Here is a 27,354-nt window from a genome sequence, read left to right as displayed (position 1 = left end):
TTTTTCAGTGGCCTCAGAAAGGTAACACTGCAGCATTATTCCCTGCTGTAGGAATCGCCCCTCCTTATAGAGGTGAAACATCTTTTGCATTGTCTCCACACGTCAGCTCTGTGGGTGCTGTCCTGCTGCCAGCACCCAGCCAGCGCAGGCGCTCCCATCCTGGTTTTGGTGCTCTCCGCCTTTGTTCCCTCTCCCCCTCCACCTACCTCTCCCACTTTCTCTCCTTTCTTGCCGCTCCTCTGTCTGCTCTGGGAGGGTTTTTCCTCCCGTGCTCACAGCCCTGCTGTTTCCCCGAAGGCTGGCTGCCCTCTTTAGCATGCAGAGCCTCATCTCCTCCAGGTTACGCAGAGGTGCCGCAAAAATAGAAAGGAGAGACAAACGCCCCATTGAAGCAGCTGGTGAGCCCTGGCTCCGTTCCCTGCTCCCTCCCATCTACAGTTGCAGGGCTTTATTCATTTGTTTCTTTATTCCTATCACTTGATCTGCCTTTTAGAATACAAAATCGGGAGACTGATGGCTGATAGAAGTTGTTTAATCCCTGTTTCCCATCCCAGGAGGAAAATGGCCTGCAACTGTGGTCTTGGGCATTAGATTTCCTCTCTCAGCTGTGCTCCCCTGCCTCCCAGCTCAGCTCATGCTTTGATTCTTTCTTTGCCTTGGAGTTGACAGCTGCATGGAGCTCCTTTATGAGAGGCTTGAAAGAGAGGGGGAGGATGGCAAGTCTTGGGGCTGCTTTTTGGCACCCCAAGCCTTTGAGTTTTTGCTGCTGGTGCAGAAGGTATGAATGAAGTGGTGTCAGGATGGTGTCTGGAGAAGTACTGATTTGTATCCTGGTGTGGTGGTGCTGTTAGCTCTGGGGCATTTGGGCAGTGCTGGCACAGAGGGTTCCCCCAGACCAGTGTCTGCATCCTGTGCCTGTAGATCAGGCCCCAAGGTGTTACTCACATCCGCCCCAGGAGACACCTGTCTTGATCAGGCTGTGCATGACTCATTCTTAGGGATGAGGTGGTGTAGTTTTATCTTGGGCTGAGGACAGCGCAGCATCCCAGTAAACCAGATAATGCAGCTTAAGGGGTTTTAACTGGGTAAACACTTCGGAGTTAAAGGAGGGTAAACAAACTCCCAGCATCCGAGCTTCCCACATGGATGGAAATAGCTCTCTGGATTACCAGGTTCACCTGCCATGAGATGTCTGTTGTAGAAGTGGTGGGATGGGCTGTGGCTGAGCTCTGGAGTCAGCCCAAACAGGGTGCAGCTGATGGAAACAGAGGTTTGAGGCAGTGTAGATGCTGGCACAGAAGTACATTTTGAGGCTTTGCCCTGCTGCTGGGGAGACCCAGGATGTGTTTTGTAGTGTGCCACATCAGCCATTTCTCTGCTAATGGGAGTCAGGGGAAACTGAGGCATGGGGGTGGATAACGAGCTTGCTCAGGATCCAGGCAGTCAGTTGCAGTCACATATAAACCAAATATTCCATGTGGCCTTGGACCTGCCATGGTCTCTCCCTATTCTTCTGCTCTCCTTTGCTGGATAACTTGGAGAATATGTTTCTTTTCTCCTCGTTGCTGTTCTCTGTCATGTTTGCTTAAGCTGTAGGCTCCTCAGGATGAATGCTGTCTCTGGTGGGCTGCTCAGTGATGCAGGCGTTGTCTGTCAGCTGGGGCAGCTCTCATTCAAACCTGCTGAGCACCCCTGGATCAGCACGGGACTGGCCTGGCCAGGTCTTCCCAGGTCCATGCTCATGCACAAGGGATGTGTGAGCTCTCGATTCCAGCTGTGGACTTCACTGTTTGTGCATGGCCTGAGAACTAGCACATCTCTAGAGATGCCCTGAGGTGCTTGGTTGGCTCTGTGATGCTGTAGCAGCTTCCTTCCCTTTTGATAATCTGCTTCTTTTGCCATTCCCTTTTTGTTGCAGCTCAGGCCTCAGCTGATCTTGCCTTGGATCAATAGGGCAAAATAAACAAGACTGAGAAGTGCTGAAGCCTGACCCAAGTGTGTATGGGAAAGGGTAACCAATATTGGATTTTGCTGAGTTCAGAGAATAGTGGAGGAAGGTGGAGAGAGTCAGAGCAGGCAGAAGACTTAAGAAATGCATTTCTGGCTTCTAGCATCTCCAGGACAGGTTTGGTAATCAGTCTGTCAGGTGAGCAGTGACTCCCAAACTTCCTGTGCCAACAAGCCAATGTTGTCAATGAATGCACCAGGGCCAACCCATCTGCCACTGCCCCATAGCTCATCTTAGCACATGCCCTGGTTTGGATTTGTGCTTCTGAGATGTGGAGTTGTAGGGCACAGTGGTGGGAAGCAACATTGGGAGGTTGCCTCTTCTGTGCCCTTGCCCGAAGGCAGTTCAGCTCTGCTTAAATCATTTCAGGCCATGTGTATCCAGATCTGTGTGCAGCACCCAGGTGATGTCTCAGCAGTGCTTTGGAAAATCTCTGTTTCTAATGCTTCACAGCTCTGCAAGGATTTTCACATCTGCATTCCAGTGGTATCTCAGAGCTGTTTCTTTCCTCTTAAGACATTTCTAATGGATGTTTTCCTATCTTGTATCAGAAATGTTTTGTGCTAGTTCTCAAGGGGGCAACTTACCACTTTATGCTATTTCTTTTCATAATATTTCTGTTATCCCCATTCTCAAGATTACCTAGCTGTACCTACAGTTTTTCTGTGTAGTGAAGATGTCTCCTCGCTTTGTGTCCTTGGCTAATTTAATTATCATGTTCCTACTTTTTGTTCCAAGGTCATTTAGGAAAATGTGATAGAACAGCAGATCCAAGGACAAACCTTGAGGAACTCCACTAGTAGCCTCCCTCCAGCACAAGCCTCTGTCCTTTTTTGTGTAGCCAATGCCTTACACTTCTCCTGCTAATAGGTGTCTTTTCTTGTGTCTCTTGTAATTCTGCATGAGGCACTGTATCAGATATTTGACTGAAGTCCAGATGGATTAGAGCTGCTGCATTTCTGTTGTCTAGAAAATCAGTTATCAAAGAAAAATACCAAATTAGTCTTCATTTCAGCTTATTCAATTAGTTCAGTTCAGTGACTAGTTCATTAACAATTGAGAAACTGAGTCTGAGCTGAGAAAGCAAGAAAATTTGTCCTTTTTTTCTTCTAATCTATGAATAAAAATCAGCTGTGAGAGGATGAGATCTTCTAGTTTTGATGTGCTGAATAATAGAGGGCTGCAAAGCAAATGGTTCAGTTCACCCAAATTAGTTACTTTGCTTGCTTAACAAAACTGTTTTAAATGTAAAACAGCTTTTGGTAATTTTATTTTTTCCGTATGCCTCCATATTTATAATGGTATTTATCGGCTGAATAAAGCCAAGTTCCAGGTGCTGTTTTCTTGCATTTTGATTGAAGTTCAATATGCATGTGAATGTACCTTGACACAAATCACAATTAAAGTCTCATCTAGGAATCAAGAAGTGTCAGTCAATCCTTCTAATAGTTAAAATGGAAATAATAAGAGTATAATGTTGAAAGAAAAGTGCAAAATGCAGCTTGCTTCCCTGCTTAGTGTGGGGTAGATGTTTGCTGTTGTCACAATATAATTCTTGCCTGTAACAGTCAGCCCTTCGTTATGAAGACCAACAGTGTGAGTACGTTGAAGTTCAAACAAAAAAAATAGATTTTTACCCTACAGATTTAAAACACAATCAATACTGGTTGTAAATAATATTGGTTTGAATCAGTCCAGCTGAATATAATATAGGTGCAGATCAGGACAGTCTGATAGAAACTGTCACTGTTTTTACAAGGCCAGAGTTTCATGGCTGAAGTATAAGACATTCCCCCTCCCCTCCAGGGTGGGTGATTAACAAGGCACCCCATCCTTTAAAGAGGCAAAAACACCTCAGAGAGGGTGAATCATCACCCCAGAGAGGTGGCCCAGGCTGGGTGATTGCTTGGTACAGACTCCTCCTGGATGTGAGTGCTCCTCTGCATGCTTGTGGATGTTTCCCAAAATACTGTAATTTTCCTCATCAGTTGAGAGCACAGCCCATCTTCGGGGCAGGTTGGTTTGGCAGGAGCGGGCTTCAAGGGGAAGACAAGCCCAGTGGGTGTCATTCCTCTCTCTGATGTGTGTTTACTGTCATTATACAGGGACCTTGTGCCTCTGCCTTGCCTCCTCAGAGGACCCAACTGCCGATGGCCTCACATCAACTTCCCTACTGGAATTTGCTATGATGTCCCACTTGGAGGCCATGAATTCCCACGAGCAAACCAGCCCGGAGGCTGCAGAGCCGGACCTTGCCCCTGGCTCTCTGCATGCTGCTCCAGGGTCGGGCTTTGCCAGCGAGGAGAATGAGGAGTCCAAGATCTTGCAGCCCCCACAGTACTTCTGGGAAGATGGGGGAGAGCTCAACGACTCCAGCCTGGACTTGGGACCAGCAACAGGTAAGATATTTTTACCCCATTCTTCCTCTCCAATCTGCAGGGACTCTGGGGAAGTGGAAGGATGCAGGGGTCTATCTTCCTGCTTTGACACAACTCTCTAAGAGGGCCTGAGATTAAACGTCAGCTCTATTTTCTCACCTCAGTGCCTGATGTGTCCCCAGTGAATCCTGAGCAAGCACAGGCTTTAGAAACCAAGTTACAGTTGAGCTTTTATTCCTGAGCTACTATGAGCTGGGAAAAGCATTGCCTCCATCTAGTTTCCCATTGCCTCACGCCCTCCTTTCACCTTCCCCCTTTTATGCTCTCTTCTCTCTTGCTTTTTTTCTGTTGCTGTCTATTAAGCACAACTTTAGGGTCTCAAGAGTCCAACTGAGATCAAGGCTATCTTAGGGTTTGGGTCAGAGCTGGGTTCCCTAGATCAGATTCTGGATTCCTCACTCTGTGGCTTCAGTGGGGATTTGGTCCAAGAGAAGACAGCAGGTTTTGTCCCTTGGGCAGCTGTCCTGTTGCCTACCCTGTCCTGCTACTTCCTGAGAAGTCATGACCAAAATGGGTTTCACTGGCATTTGAGCTCACTTTCCTCTGTGGAGTGTTTTTCTGAGAACACTGAGTCCCCTCAGTAGTCTCTCCCCAAGCCCCTCACTGGCTTTGAGATGCCTGCAGGGAGAGGGATGGGAGGAAGAAGGAGGTACATTGCAGGGTTTCCAGTAGCTTAGGGGATTATTTCACATGCTCCTGCTCTTAAGTGTCTTGTGGGGCACGTATTAAGTGTTACCCAAGGACCAGGCTTCATCCTTATCCCTCCTCCCTTATCCAGTATCACTCTCAGCAGGTCTGACTGAGGTCTGCAGTTAGAAAGCACAAGTCCCGTTTTATCCCCACTCCTGTTTCTGTGACCTTAAAAAACACCTGTGCTCACACAGGGCTGAGAGCTGCAGCAGAGCCATGGCTTGGGTTGCCCACTGAGGCACAGTGCACGCTGTGTGGGGCAAGGGCCATCCCAGCTTAGGTCTCCGAAGCCCTTTGCTCACTGGCGGTGCTGCTGAACCTGTCTGGCCGTGCTCTCGCTGCCCTGGGGCGCTGGCAGGCCTGGCCGTGGGGCAGCGGAGCAGCGATGCTGGGGCGGGCGGACGGTGCCGCATCCCTGGGCCGGGCTCTGGCTCAGCCGCTCTCCCGCGCCGGCAGCGCTCAGCGGCGCTTTTCTCGGTGTGCCAGCAGGCACCTGCATGTCCTCACAGATCTGGACGTGACTTGGAGAACAGCGTGTGCTTGTGCATTGAGAGCGAGATGACTGGGTACCGAACCCAGCCTTGCCTCCTGCACGTGTCTCGCCCCATTTGCATGCAGAACACGCTGCTCTCTCCTTCCGTTCTCGCCTGCAGTACTTTCCTCCAGGAACAGATGTGCTCTTTCAGCTGTCCTTTATGCGTACCCTGCCCTATCCGCTGCCCAGCTAACCGCTGCTTTGCTTCCAAGTGCTGTTTCTTCCCCTGACCATTGCTGTGTCCAGAGCTCGTGTCTCAATGGCATTTCAGAACCTTGGTTAATAGAACAGTTTGAATTATTCAAGAGCTGGGAGCACATTTCTACTTAAAATTTAATTAGAAACCTGCCGTGTGTCATTTTACAAAAAAGGATATTGTAATAGCATCCCTAAATTGGGCAGTCTTCTCCTGTCATGCAAAGCCTCTGTATGAGAGATGCACACAACCAATGGAACTTACATGCTGCATGTGTGACAGATGCCATGTGATACGTTGTGGAACTGTGTGATGACATCTGTTAGGTTATTTTCAATGTATAAACCCATTAAACAGTTTTAAGCAGCTGCTGTTTAAGGAAAAAAAAGTTTATGGTGTAAGTTTTCCTTATGTGAGATTTCGTTCGGTGAAGTGTAGCCCAGTGTAGTTGGTAGCTCTGTCCCAGGCACACACACTGGAAACGCTGCATCAGTCAAGGCACAGAACAGGATTGTCGTACTCCTAGAGAGAGAAAATTACCTGCTGTGAAAGGAGATCTGTGCTGGCTTCTTACTGTGTTTGTATAAAAATACTGGGCCTGAACTGGTGGTGGTCTTGCAGATAGCCCAAATCTCCTGCTATTCAAAAGCTGTATTAGTCATTTCCATCTCTCCTTTTTTTATGTCCCTCTGAACTCTGTGTGGGGAGACTCCCCTGCCTTTGTGTGACTTCGAGGCTGCAAGAGCTAAAAAGCAATAACAATCTGCAGCTGCCTTTTTTTTTTTTTTTTTTTTTTGCTAAGCACACAAAAAACATCCTTTAAAAATATTTCTAGAAAACATGTGGCATCTAGGTCCACCTGTTAGTCCATTAGAAAGTGAGAACAAACTCCCAGTGGCAGAGCACAGCTCAGCCTGGGGCTCTGGTTCTCCTGAATAATGTGCTTTTGCTGATTTATGCTATGGAACAGTGAATCTCTATTGACATCAGTGAGCACCAGCCTCTGGAAGGGCCCTGACATTTGTCTCATTCTGTCTGAGGGTGCACAGAAGTGTGCACTTGCATGTGTGTCACCCCATGCACAGGTGCTACCCGGCAGAGCCACATGTGGAAGAGATGGATTAGGTCTGGTGGGAATTTGGATGCCATATCCTTATGGAGAGAAGCAAGTGTGTGATTTGTACTTCAGCCAAAAGGCAAGTCAGTGGAGCTGTGAACCTGTTACTTCTGCATCCTTTCAGGCTTCCAGGGAACCTAGAAGCTTCTCAGGTTGTAGTTTGGATTTGGCTGCTTCGCCTCACCTTTGCAAATTGGCCTGAGCCACAGATAACTCTGAAGAGAGAGTGGACCTGCAGGGTCTTGCATCTGGCCCTTCCTATCCTCCTTTCCTTTCATCCCATTTCTCCATCTTGTTTTGCCTGGAGGCTTCCAGTCCTCTGTGTTTCCTACTGCTACACAGATATCCTGGGCAACAGATAAAACATCTCATCCAGCTTTAGGGCTAGAAGATGGGAGTCAATAGGATTGTAGGTGTCTTTGAATCCCTTGCTTTTGGTGAAGGAGTTACATGGTGGTGTATCCACCCTGGAGTGCTCCCTGTTTGCAGCTCTCGGTGTTCTCCTTTGGCTCAGTCAGGATTCACTGCCCCACATGTTCCTCTCTTCCAGTGAAGGCTCGAGGCTGAGGCAGCCTAATCGTTAATTCCTGGGAAGTGTGGCTCCTGAAAATGGACACAAGACTTGTGACTGTCTAGTGCATGAGGGCACTTAGTCCCTCTCCTCCCCTGCCCAACAGCTGAGTGCCCAAAGATTGGAGTGCATCATCCCATTTTCAAGTGTTACAGTGGGCTGGCATGAAGCTCACTTCATTACAACCAGGGACTGCTCTTTTAGCTCCAAGGTACTTGAAGTCCAAGTACTGGGAGCTATCAAAACTAGTCTTATAGATTGATGATTTCCTAGGACAGCATGTGGTGCTTTGTGGGATGGGGGAGGAAATTTTAATCTTTTAATTATTCATAGTAATTAGCAGAAGGGATTCCCAGGAGAGTTAGGATGAGGGATAGAAGGACAGACAAGTCAGAAAGACTATGTTCAAGGAAAAGTAAGTTTTCTGACCAGCTAATGGAATAAAATACCTTCCATCTTCTCTGATAGTGAGATTCACTTCCTTCCATGATGAATTACTTGCCTCTGGCCAGAGAGATCCCAGTATCTCTCATCCTTACTGAAATCTACTGCCTCTTCATCCAGACTGACAGCAGATCTGCAGTTCTTAATACCATCTTCAAGCCAAGCATTAATGAAATGAAGCACCTGGTAAAGACTGTCTCCATAAGCAGCTTAGTGCTGAGCAGCCGCCTGCCCGAGCTCTGCTCCTGGGGTGCCTCATGTTTATGCCCTGGTTTAGTGGACAGGGACACATTGGGTGATCTGTCTTGGGACCAGCCAGCTCGGTCAAGACATTGCTACCAAAGGCTGACCCGTGGCAGAGGGTTTCTCTGGGCATGGTGTTACCCTGGTGCAGCTATCCCTCACTGATGGTGCTTGGCTGAGGAGGGCTTATTCTGGCTTTGTTGCAGTCCACGTGCTGAGCTGGAATAAGGTATGAGGCTGTTTGGGAACAGCTGTAGTCCTTGGTGCCCGGTTTGTACCTCAAGCAAATTCAGCCATAATGAGGCCTAACCACTTTGCTACTTTGGGTCTCTCTTTTGGCTGTGATCTCTTTTGTGTGTGTAGACTTGTCTTGGAGTCGTGGATAATAACTTCTCCTAGCTCTTCTGGAAGATTAGTATATTAGCCCCAACTGGCTCAGTTCCAGCACCAGTAATTGTATTTTGCCTCTCTGAAATCCCCCTGCAGTTTCAATCAGCTGGAGTATGACTTTTTTGCAGTAAGCCTTACTGTTCTATACTGCAAAAAGGAGAGCAGATACAGTTTCAGACCTGGCTGCATTTTTAGTAAAGTGCCCCTTGTGATTCCCAACATTGGCAGATGTTTTAGTGTGGATGATGCTATGTGTTGTGATTGGACCCCAGGAATGGTCTTGTCTTTATTACAGTACCTTCTAGTTATCAGTAATTCAATCACTGGTTAACATGACCTTCCAGTTTAATCCAATAAACACCTTATGGTCAGGTTATGTGTACTAAAAACAATGAGGATCACCCTCTTCCTGAGCTGTCACAGTTGCTTTAAACAGTTAATAGCAAGTACAGGGAACCTTGTGGGGCAGTAACTGAGACCAGCTCTTCTGAATGACAGAGAAGCAGAAATGTAATGAATTAAATGTCTGGCTGGGGAATTGTGCTTTGGCACAATGCCATGTCATGGCCCATCTGGTGTCAGGGAAGTTTTGTTATTGATTTTGGAGGAAGCAGGACATTGCCTGAATGGTGGCTTTTGCAGAGGTTTGAAGCTCATGTTCACCTCTCCCAGGGACAATCATCTCCCCAGGCGAAGGAAGTGCATCTGTGTGACCCAGACCTGGGTCTGCTGGGAGGTGCAAAGGGCAGGACTTGGAAAGGCTGTGAAAGATGATTTTTTTCAAAAAATACTGCCTGAGGGTTTTTGTAAGAGAGCTTGGAAGGGAGAAGCTGGGGGATTGTGGGAGGCAGCTGGATGCTGCAATACGAGTAATATCACTACTGATGGAAAGCATTAAGGGGTGAAGCTAAGGATGTGGTGGCAAAGAGGTGAGATAGAGGTGTGGAATTTCATATCGGTGAACCAGACTCCCAAGGGGATGGTATGGCTGAGAAGCTCTGGGAGGGCACATGACGTAGAGCTGTGTCTGCCTGTTACACTCCTCTGGTCCATCCCTGCTAGACTGGGCAGAAGTGCTGGGACATTTTCATGGTTCCAGTGGTCGATTCTCCTGAGCTGTCCCTCTCTGTGATCAGGCCGGCTCCATTGTGGCTTGGCTGCTCCTGTTTGTGGCTGGAAAGGGGCATGTGCCACGTCTCTGTGTGGCCACGAGCTCCACTTGTGCTCCAGCCTACTGCTGATCTTGGTGGGAGACAGCAGACCCTGGCAGGGAAGGAGCTAAGCTGAGCTACTGCCTCCCTCCTCGGGCAGCTTTGGGTTTGGCAGAGCTCTGCTTCCTCCTTGAAATTAGATGAGCTGATAAACAAGGCAAATCTGGCATTGCAGCCAGCTCCATAATACCTGTCTCCTTTGGCAGAAGACTGTCCCATTTCTGCAGCAGGAGCACAGGCTGCCTGTGTCTCTCTGCCTCTCTGTTGTGTGGTTGCTGTTTCTCCCCACAAATGGGGTGAGAAGGGAAGTGGATGGCACTGGCATCAGAAGGTGGGAAGGCCTGTGGGTGCACTGCCATATGCCCAGAGCATGTGGGCCAGGTGTGTTGGCTCTGCTGAAGGTAGAGGACAACCAGGTGGGCCAAGGGGGTTTTAGGAGACCACTTGCTGAAAGGGAGCTGCTACCCAAATGCTGGAAGAGATGCTAAAAATGGGAGATGCCCTTTGAGTTCCCTTAGGGTTGGAGGGAAGGGGAATCTAGGGAAATGCTGAGAATACTCTTCAAATGGGCAAGCTGTTAGCTCTGCATTGCACAGATGAGTGACAGGCCAGCTTCTCTGGATGGAGGTTTGGGGAGAAGATGCTAGGACCAGCTTAGGGGCTGAGATCATACCAGGGAGATGGACAGGGTGCAAAAATTCCTTCAAATCACGGAAGAGGGGTGTAAACTAAAACAAAATATGAATGCCTTAAAGACACCTGATCTTGTGAAGTTGGCAGATGCTCTTGTTAGTGAGACAGTAGGAGCTGATTCCAGACAGGAATTGTGTAGCTGAAGAGTCTGGGAGGAAGGATTGACTCATCATCATTGACATCTGGATGTGGCACTTGGGAATCTGGTTTAGGGATGATTATAGTGCTGCTGGGTTGATGGTTGGACTAGATCCTGAAGGTCTCTTCCAACCTTGATGATTCTGTGATCCTTCATGAACCAAAGGGATTGAACCCTTTTGGTAACTGGGTTGTATGGAGAGATCCTTGTTTCAAGGAGCACAATCCAGCAGCACTATGACCAAAATGCCTAAAGTTTCACTGTTCCCTACATGAATCTGAGTAACAGCCCTCTCAGGATTTGGGAGGAGTTGAGTTTCTAATCAGTGGGGTCTTATGAACCAGATGGAAGGATGTTCCCAGCTTAACATGCAGGGTAGTGGGGAAACTGATGACAAGCAGGAATGTTAACTCAGTTAGTAGCAAGTGTGAGGATTCCTGTGTCTGCTTCTACCCTGTTGATTTGTTGGCCTAGAGAAGCAGCTCAGGTTTCAATCTTTGGCTGCCTTGTAAGATAGAAGTCTGCTGGGAGAGAGTGGGATGGGTTCTCCCTAAATTTTCTTTGCCCAGGAGAGATGGCAGAGGCGGAAGTTGCTCTGAGATCTTTAGATCTTGTTGGTGGAAAGGCGGCAGGGCTGCACCATGTGGGGCTTTCCCCCACGGGAGCCAACTAATCTGTGAGAGAGCACTTTAGGGAAAGGTTGAGTGTGTGACTTCAAAGGAGAGCTGACTGGCTGGGAGCATTTCTCGCTCCCGTGGGACAAACCTCATGCTGCTTTTTTGTGGCTTGTTTTATTGCTGTGCCCATCTGCCTGCCAGTTCGTGCTCTGCTCCAGGTGGGAAGAAGAGCACGGAAGAGAGGAGGTGCAGAGGAGTTGAGAATATCTTAGAATGTCTTTAGGCAAAGGAGATGGCAGATTGGATCACTGATCCTTGAAAATAACATCTCATCTGGCAGGGCCTTGTTTTAAGGGGCAAAACCCTCACTTTTCACCCACAGCATGTCAGGGCAGAGGGGGTTCTTGGTGCAAACCCTGAGTTATCCCTGCAGCAGCAGGAGTAGCAGAGCCCTGGGAGATGCACTAAGCTTTACTATCTAAGAAGGCAGTCCCACCCAAACCTCCTCAATCCCATGGTCTGTGGCTGTTTCTTCTGTTACCCACCATCCATCCAGCAAGGCAGTGGCTGTATCTGCAGACTCTGGGATGTTACCTGTTGCTGTGGACCTTTGGGAAGATCAGTGCCAGGCAGTGGAGGAGAGATGGGGTTTTTTTGGTCTGTGCTGCTGCTGAATGCTCTTACCAGCCTCCTTGGCTTATGACGAAGCATCACCAACTGGCTGTTGGGAAGCAAAAATCTTTTAATCCTCAGGGTCTTTGGGTGGGGTGTCAGGGGGTGCTCTCTAGTGAGACACAGCAGCAAAGGAACATGACTTCTGCCTGCCATGGGCAGTGAATCCCAGTGGCCTCTTTGCAGACAGAACTGGGAGCTAGTCCCCACACCACGACACTGGGTCATGCTCATCTTTGGGCAGCATCTGGGAGGAGCTGCTGACACCATAAAGGGAATGAGCTGTGCGTTGGGAAAGCCACTTGCCAGCTGAACAGGAGGATCTTTACGCCTCCTGCTTGGGATGGATGGAACAGTGTGTTTTCTGCTCAGGAGGGGTGGGCAGGAGTAGCATGGGCAGTCCTGATTGCCAGGGAATACCCAGGGCAATGGGTGTGATTGCTGGCATGGCCCTCTCTGCCTGGGAGCTTGCACCCACTCTGGCAGCAGAGTCAGGGATGCATGGAGCTTTTTTTGTGCAGATCTCTGTAAGGCATCCAGACAGCTGCTGCCCACTGTGCTCAGTGGAGCATCTGCTTTGGCAGGCAGGAGAGGAGACAGGAGCCTTGGGAATTTCAGACAGTCATTTACTTAATAACTATAGACAGAGCAGGGGGCTGATTTCTGGCTGTGAAGGGATCGTCTTCCTTCCCTTCTCAGTGAGAATGTGCTGTGCTTGTCTCGGGGAGAAGGGGAGTTAATTGGGATGCAGACTCCTGAAACAGAGCTCCATGGGTATGGGCAGTTTCTCGAGAAAGATGAAGGTTGATTTATGCTTGCTGGATTTGTGCCTGCTGCTCCAAGCTAAACATACCTGATCTTACAGATACTTTCCTTTTCCTGGGGTTCCAGCTCCTTAGCTTCCAGAAGAAACCCCTACCTGTTCTGACTCTGATCTTACATCTGTGACCTGTATGTCCTTCAGCATCTATGTTTGTCTAGCAGCAACACTTCCATTTGTGGTCAGAGCCACAGAACAACCGGGGCTGAAACTGGAGGGAGGGGAGTTAGATTCAGCTGCTGTAGCAAAGCAAAACTAATGCAGATGTTTGTGGGATGACTTTTCTGCTCTGAAGTGCTGTACAAACTTAAATTCTGCATTTCAAAGATGGCCGGGTCGATTCAGGGTTTGGTGGTATTACTTGGTTGTAGCAGGAAGGAGGATTTGATTTTCTGTGCTTTAGTTTCTCTTCTCTAGTATTTCCCATTTAGCTTGTGGTTGACTGCTGCTACCACCCCATATCTTTCTCAATCCCATCTGAAATTAGTCTCTGGATTCCAGCCTGATTCCTAACACTCATAACCTCAACTTAAAGATGCCAGGTGTCAGAACTATTACTTATTATTGTCTGTGGAAGTGCCTATGGACAGACAGATGTGGAGAGAACAAACATGGAAATTATCCCTTGGGAATATGGGTTCACTGGGATGGGATGGGGAGATGGAGAAGTGCACATATTGGATGGGATTGTTCTTTGCTGTGGCAGGCTACCTGCTCTTAGAGGGTCTCTGCCCTCTGACTCCCACCTGTGGCTGAACACATATAATGGGATATTTTCTGCCTTTCAGAGTTCTTAGTTCAGATGTGACATGAAGTCTTTTGGATCTCTTTGTAGATTATACCTTTCCTGCTTCATCCCAGAAGGCATTGCTGAAACAGAACGGGACACAAGTAGATAACTGGGAAATGGCCACTGTCCAGCCACCGGCAGAATTTGTGGAGCCTGACTTGCACACGCCTTTCTCCACACTAGAGGAAGAGGAGGGGCTGCTCCCTATAGACCCCTCAAGAGGAGGGATGGAGAGCCTCCAGACCTCTGGACCAGAGGTTACATCTTCTGAACCAGTGGACCAAGAGGACTCCTTTTCCCTTCTGTTTTCCACAGCCTCTGCCAGGCCAGGTGTTGTGACTGAGGCAGCCATAGGAGGGCAGGAAGAGGACTCTGTTTCTCCAGACCTTGGGAGCAGCATGGGACCAGGTCTTTTACCTGTGTCCTCTACTTTTTCTACTACTGTTGATGCAAGATCTCCCAGTGTTTCAGAAGAACTCTTGGAGGTGACAACTGGAGACACTTGGGCTGTTGGGGGAGCAGATTCAGAGCTGACTGTGGCTGCCACAGGAGCAGAGCTTGCAGAGACCACGGTGGAGGCTGGTGGGGAAGAGCATTCAGCCAGGGAGGAGGCCTCGGAGCCCACAGTGGGGTGGGAGATGCCGGAGCCCACGATGCTGACTGAAATGGAGCAGACAGTGGAAACACCTGTGGGGACACTGTCTCCTGCAAGCACCTCCCCAGGCACCCAGACTCCTCCTGGGAGTGAGCAGCATCCCACTTCGGTGTCTCCGTGGGACAGAGCTGATGAGCCTGCGCTGGATCCCGTTTGGAATGACACCGAGTCAGCCACTGAGACTGCGGCAGCAGAGAGGAGCTCGTCACCACAGGCTGGGGATGCCCGCGTGGCCATGCTGCCAACTGAGTTGCCCTGGGACTCAGCACAGGTCGCACTGGGAGCAGGGAGTGGGGTGGTTGGCTGCAGTGGGGATATTTGGGTACTTCACTCCTGGCAGAGTGTTTAACCCCATCCCTAATTCTGACTGCTGGAAGTAGTTTTTTCTGTTCACCCAGTCAAAACTGAATTTTCAGGGAGAGTTATTCACAGCAGTTCTTAAGGGTATCCATCATCCTTGGTGAAAGCCCTGCCCCCTCACATCTTCCCAGCTGCACAAAATCCTGCTTCTGATAAACAGAAGCTGAACACCTTCCCTCTGGGACACGCACAGCAGAGAAAGCTCCTTGTTTCCTTAGCCTGCATTATTGGAAGTGTCAGGACAAACATGGCCCCAAGGATTTCTGGAAAGGGAGTGAGAAGAAAGTGCTGTTTTTGCTGCTGCTGCCTGCAGGGACCAGATGTGGAGCAGGTGGAGCAGAGTAGAGTTATGTGTGAAGATGTTGGTCTAGGAGAGCCTGTGGGAGAGGAGGGGTGAACTGCAGTTCCTGAATCCTGGCAGCTGGTTAAGAGAAAATATGTAGCAGGAGCTGACTGGTGAGAAAGTACCAAGCAAAGCTTTTAATTTTGCTTTCTGCCCCATGGTACTCAGGAGCCTGAGCAAGTGACTTAGTCCCTCTGTGCATCCTATCCTGCCTGCAAAGTGCTGCCCTATCTCACTGGTTTGTTTAAGGACCACAGAGGCTCCTGGTGAGGTTTTGTGTTAAGTGCTGATAAGGCTGCAGGGTAGATTCCACTGAGAATCTGTGTCCTCCTTGAGTTGAGATAGAGGTGGAAGGTCAAGCTGAGCTGTGGCAAGCTGGTAGAGTAACTTTGTCCCTGTTCCATGTTAGCACAGAAATGGTGATTCCTCCTTAGAACACAGAGTTAGAGGAGAGTCACATCCTTTGAGAAGTGCTCCTGGGAGTATGGCACAGCCCCTTGCTCCTGTCCCTTGTGTACCCTGTGCTTTCAGCAGCAGAGTTACATTCACACCTGAACCCAGCTGTCTTTGTCTTGTCTCTCCAGGTGATCTGCAAAGACTGGAGCAACCTTGCGGGAAAGAACTATATCATCCTGAATATGTCAGATAACATTGACTGTGTAAGTCAGTCCAAAGAGATTTGATGGCACAGGGGCAATGGTGTTTAGGGGAGTGAAGGCAGACACAGCTCTTGCTCTCTGCTTTTACCACACAACATTTTAAAAGCACTAAATCTCAACCTATAGAGGCTGTGAAGAGAAGGGGAGGAGGACACAAGTATTCCTGTTCTCCAGAAGGGAAAAAGAGTGGGTGGAGAGAGATGATTTTGGTTCAAGTCTAGCACATGTCAGTTCCATATTGGAGCTTTTACTAACTTCTGGCTGCTGTCTGTGCCAGTCAGTACCTGGATTGTCATGAGACATGAGAGCTTTTAACATTGCACCTCTTACAAGATTGAAATGCAGTTCTCCTTCCTTCTCTTCCTTTTCCTTCCATTCCTTCCAGCATATAGTAACAATCCTCTGATGGCTCAGAGGAATAGGGACTCCCATTTGCACTGTGTATGGATAAATATCAAGCAGCTATCACTAAATCTTCCTTAAGGGACTCTTCTCCCCACCCTGTTATCTTGTGTGTTATCTGGGTCTGTTAACCAGCCATGCTCTGCTAATCCAATGCCTGTCCATCCATCCTCATAAAGCTGCAGTTAATTCATGAGCCCAGAGTCCCTTGTGGATCCCTGGTAAAAGGGCTTGTTCACTTCTGCTGGGCCTTTTATCAGGCACTTAAAAACCAGTTGTGAAAGGCCTGGGGTCAAGACACCTTTCATAATTCTAAGAAATTATTATGAGCCTGACAGCCTGAGACCAAAATGTTTCATTGAGGAATTGTGTTCTGGCCTCGTGCATCTGCACTCCTGCTTTGTGGGGCTCCTGCTGTGGGCAGAGCCAGCTGGTTCTGTTCCTGCAGGGTTGCTCTGTGGCACTGACCTGTTGCCACTACTGGTGAGTTCTTGGTTGGTTTATTTTTCTTTTTCTAAAGGTGACCTTTTTGGGGACAGGGAAAACGGGGAAATTCCTATACACAGTAAAGCATGCTGACTGCTCTAAGAATAGATGAAAAGTCAGTCTTTTTCCTCTTGATTGAGGCAGACCAGTGTGGAGGGTTTTAAGTATCTCTGCTGCAGTTCACAATTGTAACACAGAAAATGAGTCCTTGAAAACCAGAGTTTTTTCTGCCCTGTTTCCTTCACATCCCCATTGCTCTCTCTCTTATCTCTGTGGACTTTAAATACTGGTTAATTTTGTAGTATGTAGTAGCTTCCTTTCTGTGGTCATTGGTACTTGTGTTGTTTAAACCTCTGTAAGGGGAAGAACTGAAAAGCAGATGTGCAAATGTCTCTTGATCAAATTATGTCTTTGCTGTTGAATCCTCAGTTTGGCCTTGCTGGAGGAAGATGGTGCCCTGGGATAGGCAGGGCTGAACTGTTTTTCTACTTGATTTCATGTTTCAAAACATATTTCCCAGTGAATGATTTGTGCTGTACTACCCCTTATTCAAAGGGACATTTGTTGACATACATATTTAACGTGAGCATTCCATCATTCCCTGCCTCCCATTACCACTTTGCATGAGTGAAGCTGGAATCAAGCTCCTCTCCTTTCCACTGATGTTCATGCAGTTTGTTTCCTACCCTTGGTAATTTGCTCAGTTTTGGCACCTCACCTACTGTCTGCCTGTCCCTTTTGTTTTTTGGTTTCTGTATCTGAGCTCTGTGGTGTTTGGGTTTCTGGGGTTGTGAGGGAGAACCTGTATTGCAAGTGCTGTAGTTTAAATTAGTGTGAATGGGGATTCCTCACATATTTCCATGTTTTGGTGCCATGATCTGATGTGTATGAAGTCCCACTGAAAAGCTGAAGGACAAGGAGGGTGCTTAGCCCCTTCCAGAGGGTTGCACCTTGACCTTCTATACACTATGTTGCAGGCTCTGACCTGCTGCAGGGACCATGTATTTCTGGGTTAAGCTGGAAGCCCGTTTGTCTTCCCAGTGGGCTTCAGGCAAGGGAATCACTTCAGTCTCTCTCTGGGCAAATCCCCCACTCAACATACCTGGAAAGTTTGCCCATGTGAGGACTGCAGGATCTGACCCAGCAGTGGTAGTTGGCTATGCATAAGGAGGCGACCTCCACCTTGGCACAGGTGCATTCAGGTTCCTTCCCTGCTCCCTCCTCTCCACCATGGAGAATTTATCAGTGCTCTGCAACCTCTGCTTTCCCCATCACCAGGAACATCTTGCTTCTGTCCTCCTGCTCCTGGCTCAGCTGCTCCCCCTTCCTCTGCATCCCCCAAAAGAGAGCCTCAGGCTGACAGTGGGACCATGAGCTGGAGCTGCAGCTGAGCATCATGGTGCTGCATCATGGTGCTGCTTCCTCACGCAGCTCCTCCTGTCTCCCCATACCAAGCCCCATAATTTGATGAGAGGGGGTACTGCCAGGCTCTTGTGATTCAGGCCCCAGTCATCGATGCTTTCCCCAATTAGGCCATTTTTGGCACAGGCCTGTGCCTGCCCTGAGCGCTTCAAATTGCCATGGCAACAAGAACTCTCCATTTTATTAATCATCTGTGTGGCCTTCAGGTTGGCATGGCAACTGGAGATGAGAATAGAAACACAGGAGTGAGAAAGCAGCAAAGGAGCCTGCCGAGGGGTGGCTGGAGCACATCAGGCTGAGCAGCACCTGCTGACCCAGCGCTGCTGTGGGGAAGAGCCTGGCTGCTTCCTTCTCACCTTACACCATAGTGTTGCTTCAGGATCTCTCTGTGCCAGGAGAGCTGGGCTTGGTGTGGGGCATACAGCAACCACAGGAGCTGAGGAGAAGGGTTGGTGCATCAGGAGATGTTTGTGGCTCCAGCCTGGAGCACTGTGCAGCAGAGCGTTGCACCAGGTTTAATGCTGCTGGATTTTGGGCACATGTGAGGTCTCAGCTGTACCAGCCCTGCAGTGCTACAGCTGCGCTGTCCCCAGCATGCACTCACCAAGGTTCCTTTCCTGTGGCAGGAGGAGTTTCGGTTGGAGAGGGGTCCCCAGCTGTTGGCACTGGTGGAGGATGCCTTCTCCAGGCAGCCGGAGGCGCTGCAGGAGCGCTGGCTCATCTCTCTGAGCAAACCCAATGAGAACGACAAGCACTTGCTAATGACACTGGCAGGGGAACAGGGTAAGTGCTGGCAGAAGGAGCCTTCCTGTGATGGGGAGTGTATTTAAGGGGCTCCCAAATGGAGGTACACAGCCATGCCGGAAGGAGATTTTGGTTTCCAATCCATTTAAATCCCACCAGTTCCCAGCGTTCACCAGACTTGAGGGATGGAGAGGGACTGAGGACATAAGACTCTTTCTTCACTTCTGCCTTCTGGGTTGTTCCTCACTGCTTGCACAAAGCTCCATCTTCTGCACTTTGCCTTCAGCTTTGCTTCCTCCCTGGACTGCCTTTCCCTGAGCATTTGTCAGCTTTCTCCTGATGCTTATGTACTCCCCTCCATGGCAGTATATGACAGCCTGCTCTTGGTTCACTTCCTAACCTATCAATTCTTAAGTCCTGTCCAAACTAGGACAGTCCTCATAGTGTCTCCCTTCATGCCCAAAGAAACAAAAGCTGACAGTGAACATGGGCTGGACTGGAACATTTTACCATCTCTTTATTCCTATTTTAGTACAGGGGTCGTTTTCCTGTACTGCTTCTGCTGCCTGTCTAGTGATAGAGGTTTCTAATGTTGACATTATGGCCTCTATGACCTTTATGAACCTGTCTCCATGACTTTTGAGTGCTGCTGCTTGCTCCCAGAGCAGACACAGATCCTGAGAGCTTCTGTGGTGGTGGGGAGGGTACCTAGGTGGCTCTGGTATCAGTTCATCCCTGGATTTTTTTTTTACTCCTTTAAAGAGTGTTTGGAGGTACCCTTGTCTGTGATCCTGTGTTCTTTCAGCCTCCTGACATAAAACACCAATGAACAAAAATGTATGTTCCCCTGCCTCCATCCTGTTGGGGATTTTAGACTGATGAATACATCTGACTGAGTCACCTGAGCTGAGAGCAGCACTGATCTCTTCCTCTACTTTACAGGCGTTATCCCTACAAAAGATGTTCTCATGGCACTGGGGGATGTTAAGAGGAGCTTAGCTGAGGTAAGAGCCTGTCTGGCTGCATCCATTTGTTAAGACCGGTTATACAATTAAAATAAGAAACTTGAAAACTGGGAGCATATCTCAGTCTAACCAAGTGCTGAACCCATGGCAGGCAAACAGATGAGTCAGACGCTTGGCAAACTCCCTTCTCCCCTCACTGGTAGTTGCCAGGCCATCAAATGTCTGCTCCTTTTAAGAGAGTAACTATGGGTTATTCCCTCCCTGCTTTTCTGGCTTGGTTGTGAGACTGCTTTTCACACATTCATTTTGTTGGAATTCTCAGTGTCACCCCTTTTATACCATTGTCGAGAGCAATGTGGGTGCTGCAGAGCCCCACGTTTGGCCCTGCTCACCCTGCAGCTGTTTTACATACATTGGCTTCTCTTGACATGTTCACATGCCTTCTGCAATTCCAGGGTCTGCATTTCACTCCTTAAACAACTGCCTCTACAAGGGCAGGCAGAGGACCTGGGTCAACAGATGCCAGACTCCTCTCCCAGCTGCCTCTAGGCCTCACATATTCCCTTCTAACCCTGGGCAGCTTGGAAGAGGATAGAGATGAGGACGACTCAGCCCCATGATGTCTGGCTTTGCCCCTTTGTCCTCCAGGGTATATAGGCACTGAGGGCCTGATTCTGCTTGAGTTTTTTGCACCACTGGAATAATTTTGCTGATTTTAGCAGCGGAGTTGGGCCACTGCCTTGCTGGCTGTCTGCTCTCAGGTTTTTCCCTGACCTAACAAACCAGTGCAGTTAGACAAAGCAAATTAAGTGCTCAGTGGTGTATTGATTGGCTTATACCAGAGAAAGTGAAAAAAGCCAACCCTGTAGAAATTGTGTGACTGAAGTATCAGCACCTAGAACTGTCCAGAAAGAGGGATTTGTGGGATGCAAGGTTTGATTTTGCAACTGTGGCCCCATGTTAACGTGAGTCCTACCAGAGCCTCCTTGCCACATGCCTCCAACTCCCTCTGTCAATAATGAAACTCTGTTCACTGTGCTGCCCTTGCACAAGCATGAGATTGCAAGGAGGAGGGAGGGTATTCTTACACCTGTGACACTTACTATTGACTGGATATGTAACCTGTTTCAAATCTGCCAAGTCACTGGAACCAGTGTTGGGCTGTTTGCTGACAGCCGCAGGGGGCCAGTTTCTAGAACAGCTATTCCTAAGCTTTTAGGCTCAGTGGGCAGCTGTCCACTTCCAAGACCTTTTAAAGACCACTATGCCCTCTTAGGACCTGAGCTTTAATGGAAACCTGCTTATTGGGGTTACATTCTCTGCCAAGCAGTTACCAAAGCCTCAGCACCCATCAGTGGTCCATAGTTTGTCTTGGGAACTCTCAATCTTGGACAGTTTCTCCCTCCTTGTCATGCACAAAGGTGTGATCCTTGTGCAGGTGAGCAAAATAAGGTTGTGCCTACTGTCATTTGCTGATGTGTCAGCTTTCATGGAAAATGGTGTTACATATAGTTATGTGCTTTCTAGTCATGTAGCACAGTGCGCAGCCTGACTCTCCAGCCCTGGCTTTTAGTTCCTCTGCCCACGTTTGTGGTCCTGTACTTGGACCCTGGAGAGTTGGAACAGGATTCTATCTGCCTGCAGGTCAGGGCTTTTAGTGTACTGCTTCCTTCCTTCCAGATTGGTATCCAGAACTACTCAACCACCACAAGCTGCCAGTCTCACCCTAACCAGACACGCAGTGATTATGGGAAGCTCTTTGTGGTGTTGGTGATTATTGGCTCCATCTGTGCCATCATCATCGTGTTGGGGCTCATCTACAACTGCTGGCAGAGACGCCTGCCCAAGATGAAGAACATGGTGAGCACTGTATGGGTGGAGAAGTTGGCCAGACTCTTAGCCCTTGGGATGGAGGGAATTGGAAAGTTAAGAGGGAGATTGTTTTCCCCTGTCCACTTCTGGGACATATCTGGATACACTGCTGGAGCAGCAGTGGAGCCCATTCAGGTGTAAGAGAGATGCAAATGTGCTTAGGACAGCTCATTTCCGCTGTGAGGATTGGGCTAGGAGAAAATTTGCCTTTCCCACTGACCCTGCAAAGTTCTTGGTGACCCTCATAGCCTGGTCTGCTTGTGCTTCTCAGCAGCATTAAGACCTGTACCCCTTTGTCTCCGTTTGTGTCCTCTCACCCCTGGCAGTCCCACGGCGAGGAGCTGCGCTTTGTTGAGAACGGCTGCCATGACAACCCCACCTTGGACGTGGCCAGCGACAGCCAGTCGGAAATGCAGGAGAAGAAGCCGAGCGTGAACGGTGGGAACACCATCAATGGCCCTGACAGCTGGGATGTCCTGATCAATAAGCAGGCGAGCGAGGATGTGGATGTGTTTGAGGAAGACACGCATCTTTAGAAAAAGAAGGGTGGGAACCACCCTCTTAAACACACTTGTTTCTCTCCTATCTTGACTGATGGACCATGGGATCAGGTGGCTTCTCAGGAACTTCTTAGAACCTTTGAACAGGTCTTAGGGCAAGTTTTCCCTACGGAAGTCCTGAGCCTGCATCTGCGGCTTGGAGCCAGGAGGATCACGGAACAGAGGGAAGCGGGAGGGGTGGGTTTATAGATCTCTGTGTGTGTGTTCCTATCAGTAGCACCAATGCTTTCATCACCTTTAAATGCACTTACTGTAGCTCTGTGGTAGTAGCTGAGAGTGGATGGACTGGAGAAACAAGATGGTGTGGCTGCCTGCCATCAAGAGTCCAGATTTGGGGAGTAAATTCACTTTCCAGATCCTGACCTTGAGATCACATTCAGTCCGTGCAGGTGCAGTAAAACCTGTGCATTCTGGATGGAGGGGAGCCAAGATTCTGTCGATGTCCTGGGCAGAGTTTGCATTCCCCATGTGAGAACAGGTTTTCTAGTGCTGTAGCATTCAGCTACTAATTGTAGTAGCTGATGTTTACATTTGGGGAAAACACCCCTCCCACCCACTCCCTGCTATCATCTCATTTCACCCCTGGTACCACAAACAGCCCCACTCCTTTTTTCAGCTCCACAACTCCAAGCTGAGCTTGCGAAGTTTGAGCACTTTACCCTTGCTTGACTGATTGCAGAGAACTTGGTGCCATGGTGTAGCATTTTAGATGGAAATGTGCTTTAGGTTGGAGAGTTGCTCAAAAATGACGTTTACATGCCGCTTTCACAACAGCCTGGGAAATCAGCAGGAAAATATCCCTTGTCTAAGTGTTAGACTGGCTGACCTTCTCCACTCCAGTTCTATTTTTCAGGATAGTTTTGTTTCAATTGGTCATTTTGTGATAAATACAAAGACTATGTGAAGCTTCTTAAATAGGGAAACAAGTAATTTTCTCATCCTTTTGTTTCAATTTCAGCATCCTGCCCTGAGGGAAGGGTGGAAATGTTTAATATCCCACAGGTATAAATCAGGGTAACATCTTTAAAATCACTGCATTTAAACAATGTAAGAGCCAGTTCTGATGAGATGAGAATCAGATATAAGAGCTCCCCAATGAATATTTCTCAGGCATGCCTCAGGCAACTTTGAGGCTCCAGCTCCCTGAAGATGTGTGCTAAAGGCACGTGAATATGCTTAATTATTCTCTGAGCCCTGCCTAAACTACTGTCAAGCCTGAAATCCCAGAACATTTGTTTCTTCTGTCATTGAGGGATTGAGGGACTTGCTTCGGTCAGAGGCACCAGTCCTTCTCTCCCTTGTGGTGATCTGCATGTTTGCTTGTTGTGAGATGCAGCTTCACACTTGGTCTTTAAGGGAACCTTTGTATAGAAAGGCCCCAGATGTGCAGCCTGATGCTGAGCCTGTAAATCTATCACTGTATGTATAGAGACCTCTAGCGTGTTCCTCCCTGGTGTGTGTGCCTGAAGTCGAGGTGCAAGAGTCTGTTGTTGCAGTTTGTGTAGCGCTTTGCATACAAACTGAATCACAGATCACCTTGGTGTAGGACCACTCTGATACCAGTTTATTAGGGATTCAAGAAAGGTGATAACCTTTGGTTTCCTATCCAGATTCCAATTTTCAGTGGTTTTAGCCTGCCTCCATATCTTTCCCGGTGTTATGTAGGAGACAGTGATCATCAGCTCCTTTTGTATCTTGGTAGGGTTGCAGAGATGCTCAGAGTTCCTTCTCCTGCCCCAGCAGCTGATAGTGGGGGACAGTCCATGTGTATGGACAGCTATATGAGGCCCTCTCTGACCATCCCTCACTGATGGCTCCTGCTGAGTTTGATGGGTCTGTGCAGTGAAACTGCACATCCATTGGCTGTGTTGAAGGCACTTTGGGGCTCACAGGATTAAATGCAAATTGTTGTTATGGTGAGTGAATTAAAGCATGGAGTTAAAATTTGAGTTTTTATAGCACTTAGCATAATGGGGCCTGGCATGCCTGTGGCCTTTATGCAGCTGCACTGTGTAAATGTTTCCAAGTCCAATAATCCTCATCAAATAAGTTTTTAATGCCCAGTGGCTGTTACAAAGATAGTGCCACCAATCAGATGTGAATCATTTCACCCACAAATCGCTTCCTTGGTGCACTTCCCTGCTAAGAGCTGCTTTGCTGCCCTGTTTTCTCTCCACTATCCTAATTCAGAGAAACAACAAGGCACTGATAAAGCAATGCTTCCAGCTGGGCTCAGCACCTCCTGATCTCGTGTAAAATCTTCAAACTTTAAAGAAACCAAGGGGGCTATGTGGGCTCAATAACGAGCTAGCAAATTCTCCTGATTTGCTCTTCTGGCCTCTCATGCCCTGGAGGTTTTCCAGAGACTCTCTTCTCTGTCTGGAGCATCCAGGTGATCTGAGAGGCTCTGTAAGGGTGGCTGTCATGAGGCTGAGGACACTTTTCTGCTGTCTCTGACAGGGTGCACTTGGCTGTATGATCCCAGTTTAGCTTCAGAAATCTACTGGTTGATAGAATTTCACTTTAGTCTGGTGATACTTTGTATCCTTTTACAGTTTGTTTTTTCTCTGTATCATTTTTTTGCACTAGGCTGATCTTGTCAAGTTGATTGCACTGTTGTCCCTCTCCTGCCAGCCCTGCAGAGACGGGTCATCTCTGGGGACCTGCGGGCTGGGAAGCGCTGTAGAGAGGCTGTTGGTAGCCCACTTACTCTATTCAGTGCTTGCATTTCCAGCTCTGCGCAGGGAGGATGTAAAGAGGAAGAAAACCTTTGTCTTAGCATTTGTAACAGGAAGCTTTTCTATCACCTTAATGTAGTTAAACTTCTTTTTAATAAAAACTGTCAAAGCTGGACGTTCTCAGAGCAGTGTGCCAGGTGACAGAGCAGATGCAGGAGACAAAGCAATTCCTGGAAAACTCTTTGCCACCTACTCCGGACATCCCCATAGTTCCATCTGCCAAATGTTTGGTCGCACTGACACCTGGTGGCGGTTGGGAGTTGGAAACGAAAAATTTAAAAAAAAAAAAAAGTAGAACTTTTCCCCTCTCTTAGCTTTGGATATTTGTTTCCTGTGACTTGCCTAGGATAACCTGCTTTATTCACGAGGGGCTGCAGGACTCGATTGTGAGCAGAGGGGCTTGTACCGGGCATGTCAAGGATATTTTGTGTGAGGACGTCCCTGTCTGCAAAGTAGTGAGATGAGACATTCCCTGGAGTCACCGGTATAGAGGCCCTGGGTAGGAACACAGGGTCTCAGCTCCATCTTCCTGTTTTGTCTGCCACTTGTTCCCTCTGCTCCTTGGGACCACAGCTAGAACGCAGAGACTCTGCCTTGAAATGGAGGTGGTTCTTCAGAGAGAGCATCAGGTGCTGTTGTGAGGAGTGCAGTGCCCCGGGGTACACCGGCAATGGCATCGTCTGGATGCACGGCCAAGATCAGAGTGGCTCTCCATCTCTGTGGGATGGTGGCCAGATGTGGCCTGGGATGGCCAAGCTGCAGATTACTCTGAGGTGTCGCCCAGGTATCTGGAACTGTGCCTGTAACGTGGAGTCTAACATGTCCTAGGACTCTGCATCCTGCACGCCACCTTGGGGTATGTAGGGTGGAAAGAAACAATGAGGAGTGACCTGGTAATTGTGCTGTGGAGGATGTAATGCATCTTGAAAATATGGTTCAAGATACACTTGAAGGATCCCTCTGGCAGAGGATGTGGAGTGAAATGAAGGTACATTATCCTAAGGACTATTGCAGCATGACTTTAGAGCATTGCAGCAGGGTCCCACTGCAGCTACTGCCGTCAGCAGCTCGTCTGTTCCCGTCCGACTTTGCAGCCATGCAGGAGCACATCTCTCCTTCACAAAGGGCTTGGGACAGCTTGAACAGTCAGACACAACAAGCACCTTCATCTGTGCTGGCTCATGAGAGCCTCATGCGCTCACCTAAGCTGACAGCCAGGCTTTGAGCCCTTCTCAACACCTTCATTCCTGCTGGACACAAACTGTCTGCAAGCCCTGGCCACTGCTTGGGATTGCTGCCGGAGAACAGTTAGAAACACCTGTGTCTGGCCCTGGAAATAACAGGGTTGTGGTTTTGTTTTCTTTGCAATAAAATGCACCTCCTGGGTGTCTGAACACTGACCTGAGTGCAGTGCTTTGCTTGATTAGATCTGCCTGAATCAAGTCTGCTGCATCTCGTAATGCACTGTTGGCCAGGGTCTCTCTGCCAGGATGGGGGTCGTCAGCCTGGGCCCCCTTCCCCACAGGGCACTCCTTAATTCTCCCATCACAGATTTCTGTGGAAGCCCTGAGCCATGCCAGGTGCCCAGGCTGTGGAAACAGGCTTCCCCCAAGGAGTACTCTACCCCTCCAGTACCCACAGAACCAGCCCAGGACACCTTTCCTGCTAGAGTGGCTTAGCACAAGCCTCTGTTCCACAGCAGAGTCCCTGCCTGTGTGCCCAGCCCTGTGCCACATGTGTCCCACACAGCTCTCCACCATCTCACACCCGCTCCAGACCTGGACCTCATACAGAATCACAGAATTATTAGGGTTGAAAGGGGTCTCTGGAGATCATGCAGCGCAGCCTCCTGCCAAGGCAAGGTGACCCAGAGCAGGTGACACAGGAACACATCCAGGGGGGATTTGAGTGTCTGCCGAGACTCCATGTCCTCCCTGGGCAGCTGTTCCAGTGCTCTGCCACCCTCAACGTGAAGAAATTCTCCCTCAGGTTGAGGAGGAACTTCTTGTGTTTTGGCTTATGGCCTTTGCTCCTTGTCCTGTTGCTGGGCACCACCAAAAAGAGTCTGGCACCATCCTTTTGGCACCCAACTTTGTATGGATTAGTGAGATCCTCTGTCATTACAACTGCACGAGTCCAGACAGAGTCCTGCCGTGTATTCCAAACCCCCTCCCAACCATGTTCTGGGCCAGGTCCCCTCAGGTGTGTTCCAGATCAGCCCCAGGTTTGTTCCCGAGCAGTTCTCCTTGTCCCGGGCCGCGGTTCCAGATGAGCCCCAGGTTTGTTCCCGAGCAGTTCCCCCTGTCCCGGGCCGCGGTTCCAGATGAGCCCCAGGTTTGTTCCCGAGCAGTTCCCCCTGTCCCGGGCCGCGGTTCCAGATGAGCCCCAGGTTTGTTCCCGAGCAGTTCCCCCTGTCCCGGGCCGTGGTTCCAGATCAGCCCCAGGTTTGTTCCCGAGCAGTTCCCCCTGTCCCGGGCCGCGGTTCCTGAGCGGGTCCCCGCGCAGCGCGGCCGGCAGCTGTTCCTCCGGGCCGCAGGGGGCGCTGCGGAGGCGGCGCTGGGCCGGGCGGGCGGT

General features: G+C 49.1%; 1 protein-coding gene across 1 annotated transcript in view; it reads left to right on the top strand.

Moving 5' to 3' along the window:
- The window catches only part of PODXL2 (podocalyxin like 2), a 32,429-nt gene extending 6,238 nt beyond the window's left edge, over positions 1 to 26,191 (top strand). The window contains exons 2-8 of the mRNA XM_069028091.1: positions 4,114 to 4,407; positions 13,620 to 14,500; positions 15,517 to 15,591; positions 18,528 to 18,684; positions 19,588 to 19,649; positions 21,291 to 21,470; positions 21,809 to 26,191. Coding sequence (XP_068884192.1) covers positions 4,114 to 4,407; positions 13,620 to 14,500; positions 15,517 to 15,591; positions 18,528 to 18,684; positions 19,588 to 19,649; positions 21,291 to 21,470; positions 21,809 to 22,018 — 1,859 coding nt within the window. The 3' untranslated portion in view covers positions 22,019 to 26,191. The remainder of the gene's footprint in view (positions 1 to 4,113; positions 4,408 to 13,619; positions 14,501 to 15,516; positions 15,592 to 18,527; positions 18,685 to 19,587; positions 19,650 to 21,290; positions 21,471 to 21,808) is intronic.
- The last annotated feature ends 1,163 nt before the right edge of the window (positions 26,192 to 27,354 follow it).

This window comes from Aphelocoma coerulescens, chromosome 12 (assembly GCF_041296385.1).
Source record: "Aphelocoma coerulescens isolate FSJ_1873_10779 chromosome 12, UR_Acoe_1.0, whole genome shotgun sequence".
In the NCBI taxonomy this organism is placed as follows: domain Eukaryota; kingdom Metazoa; phylum Chordata; class Aves; order Passeriformes; family Corvidae; genus Aphelocoma; species Aphelocoma coerulescens.
Note: the sequence above shows the minus strand (reverse complement) of the source record. Positions and strands in the feature narration are given on the sequence as shown.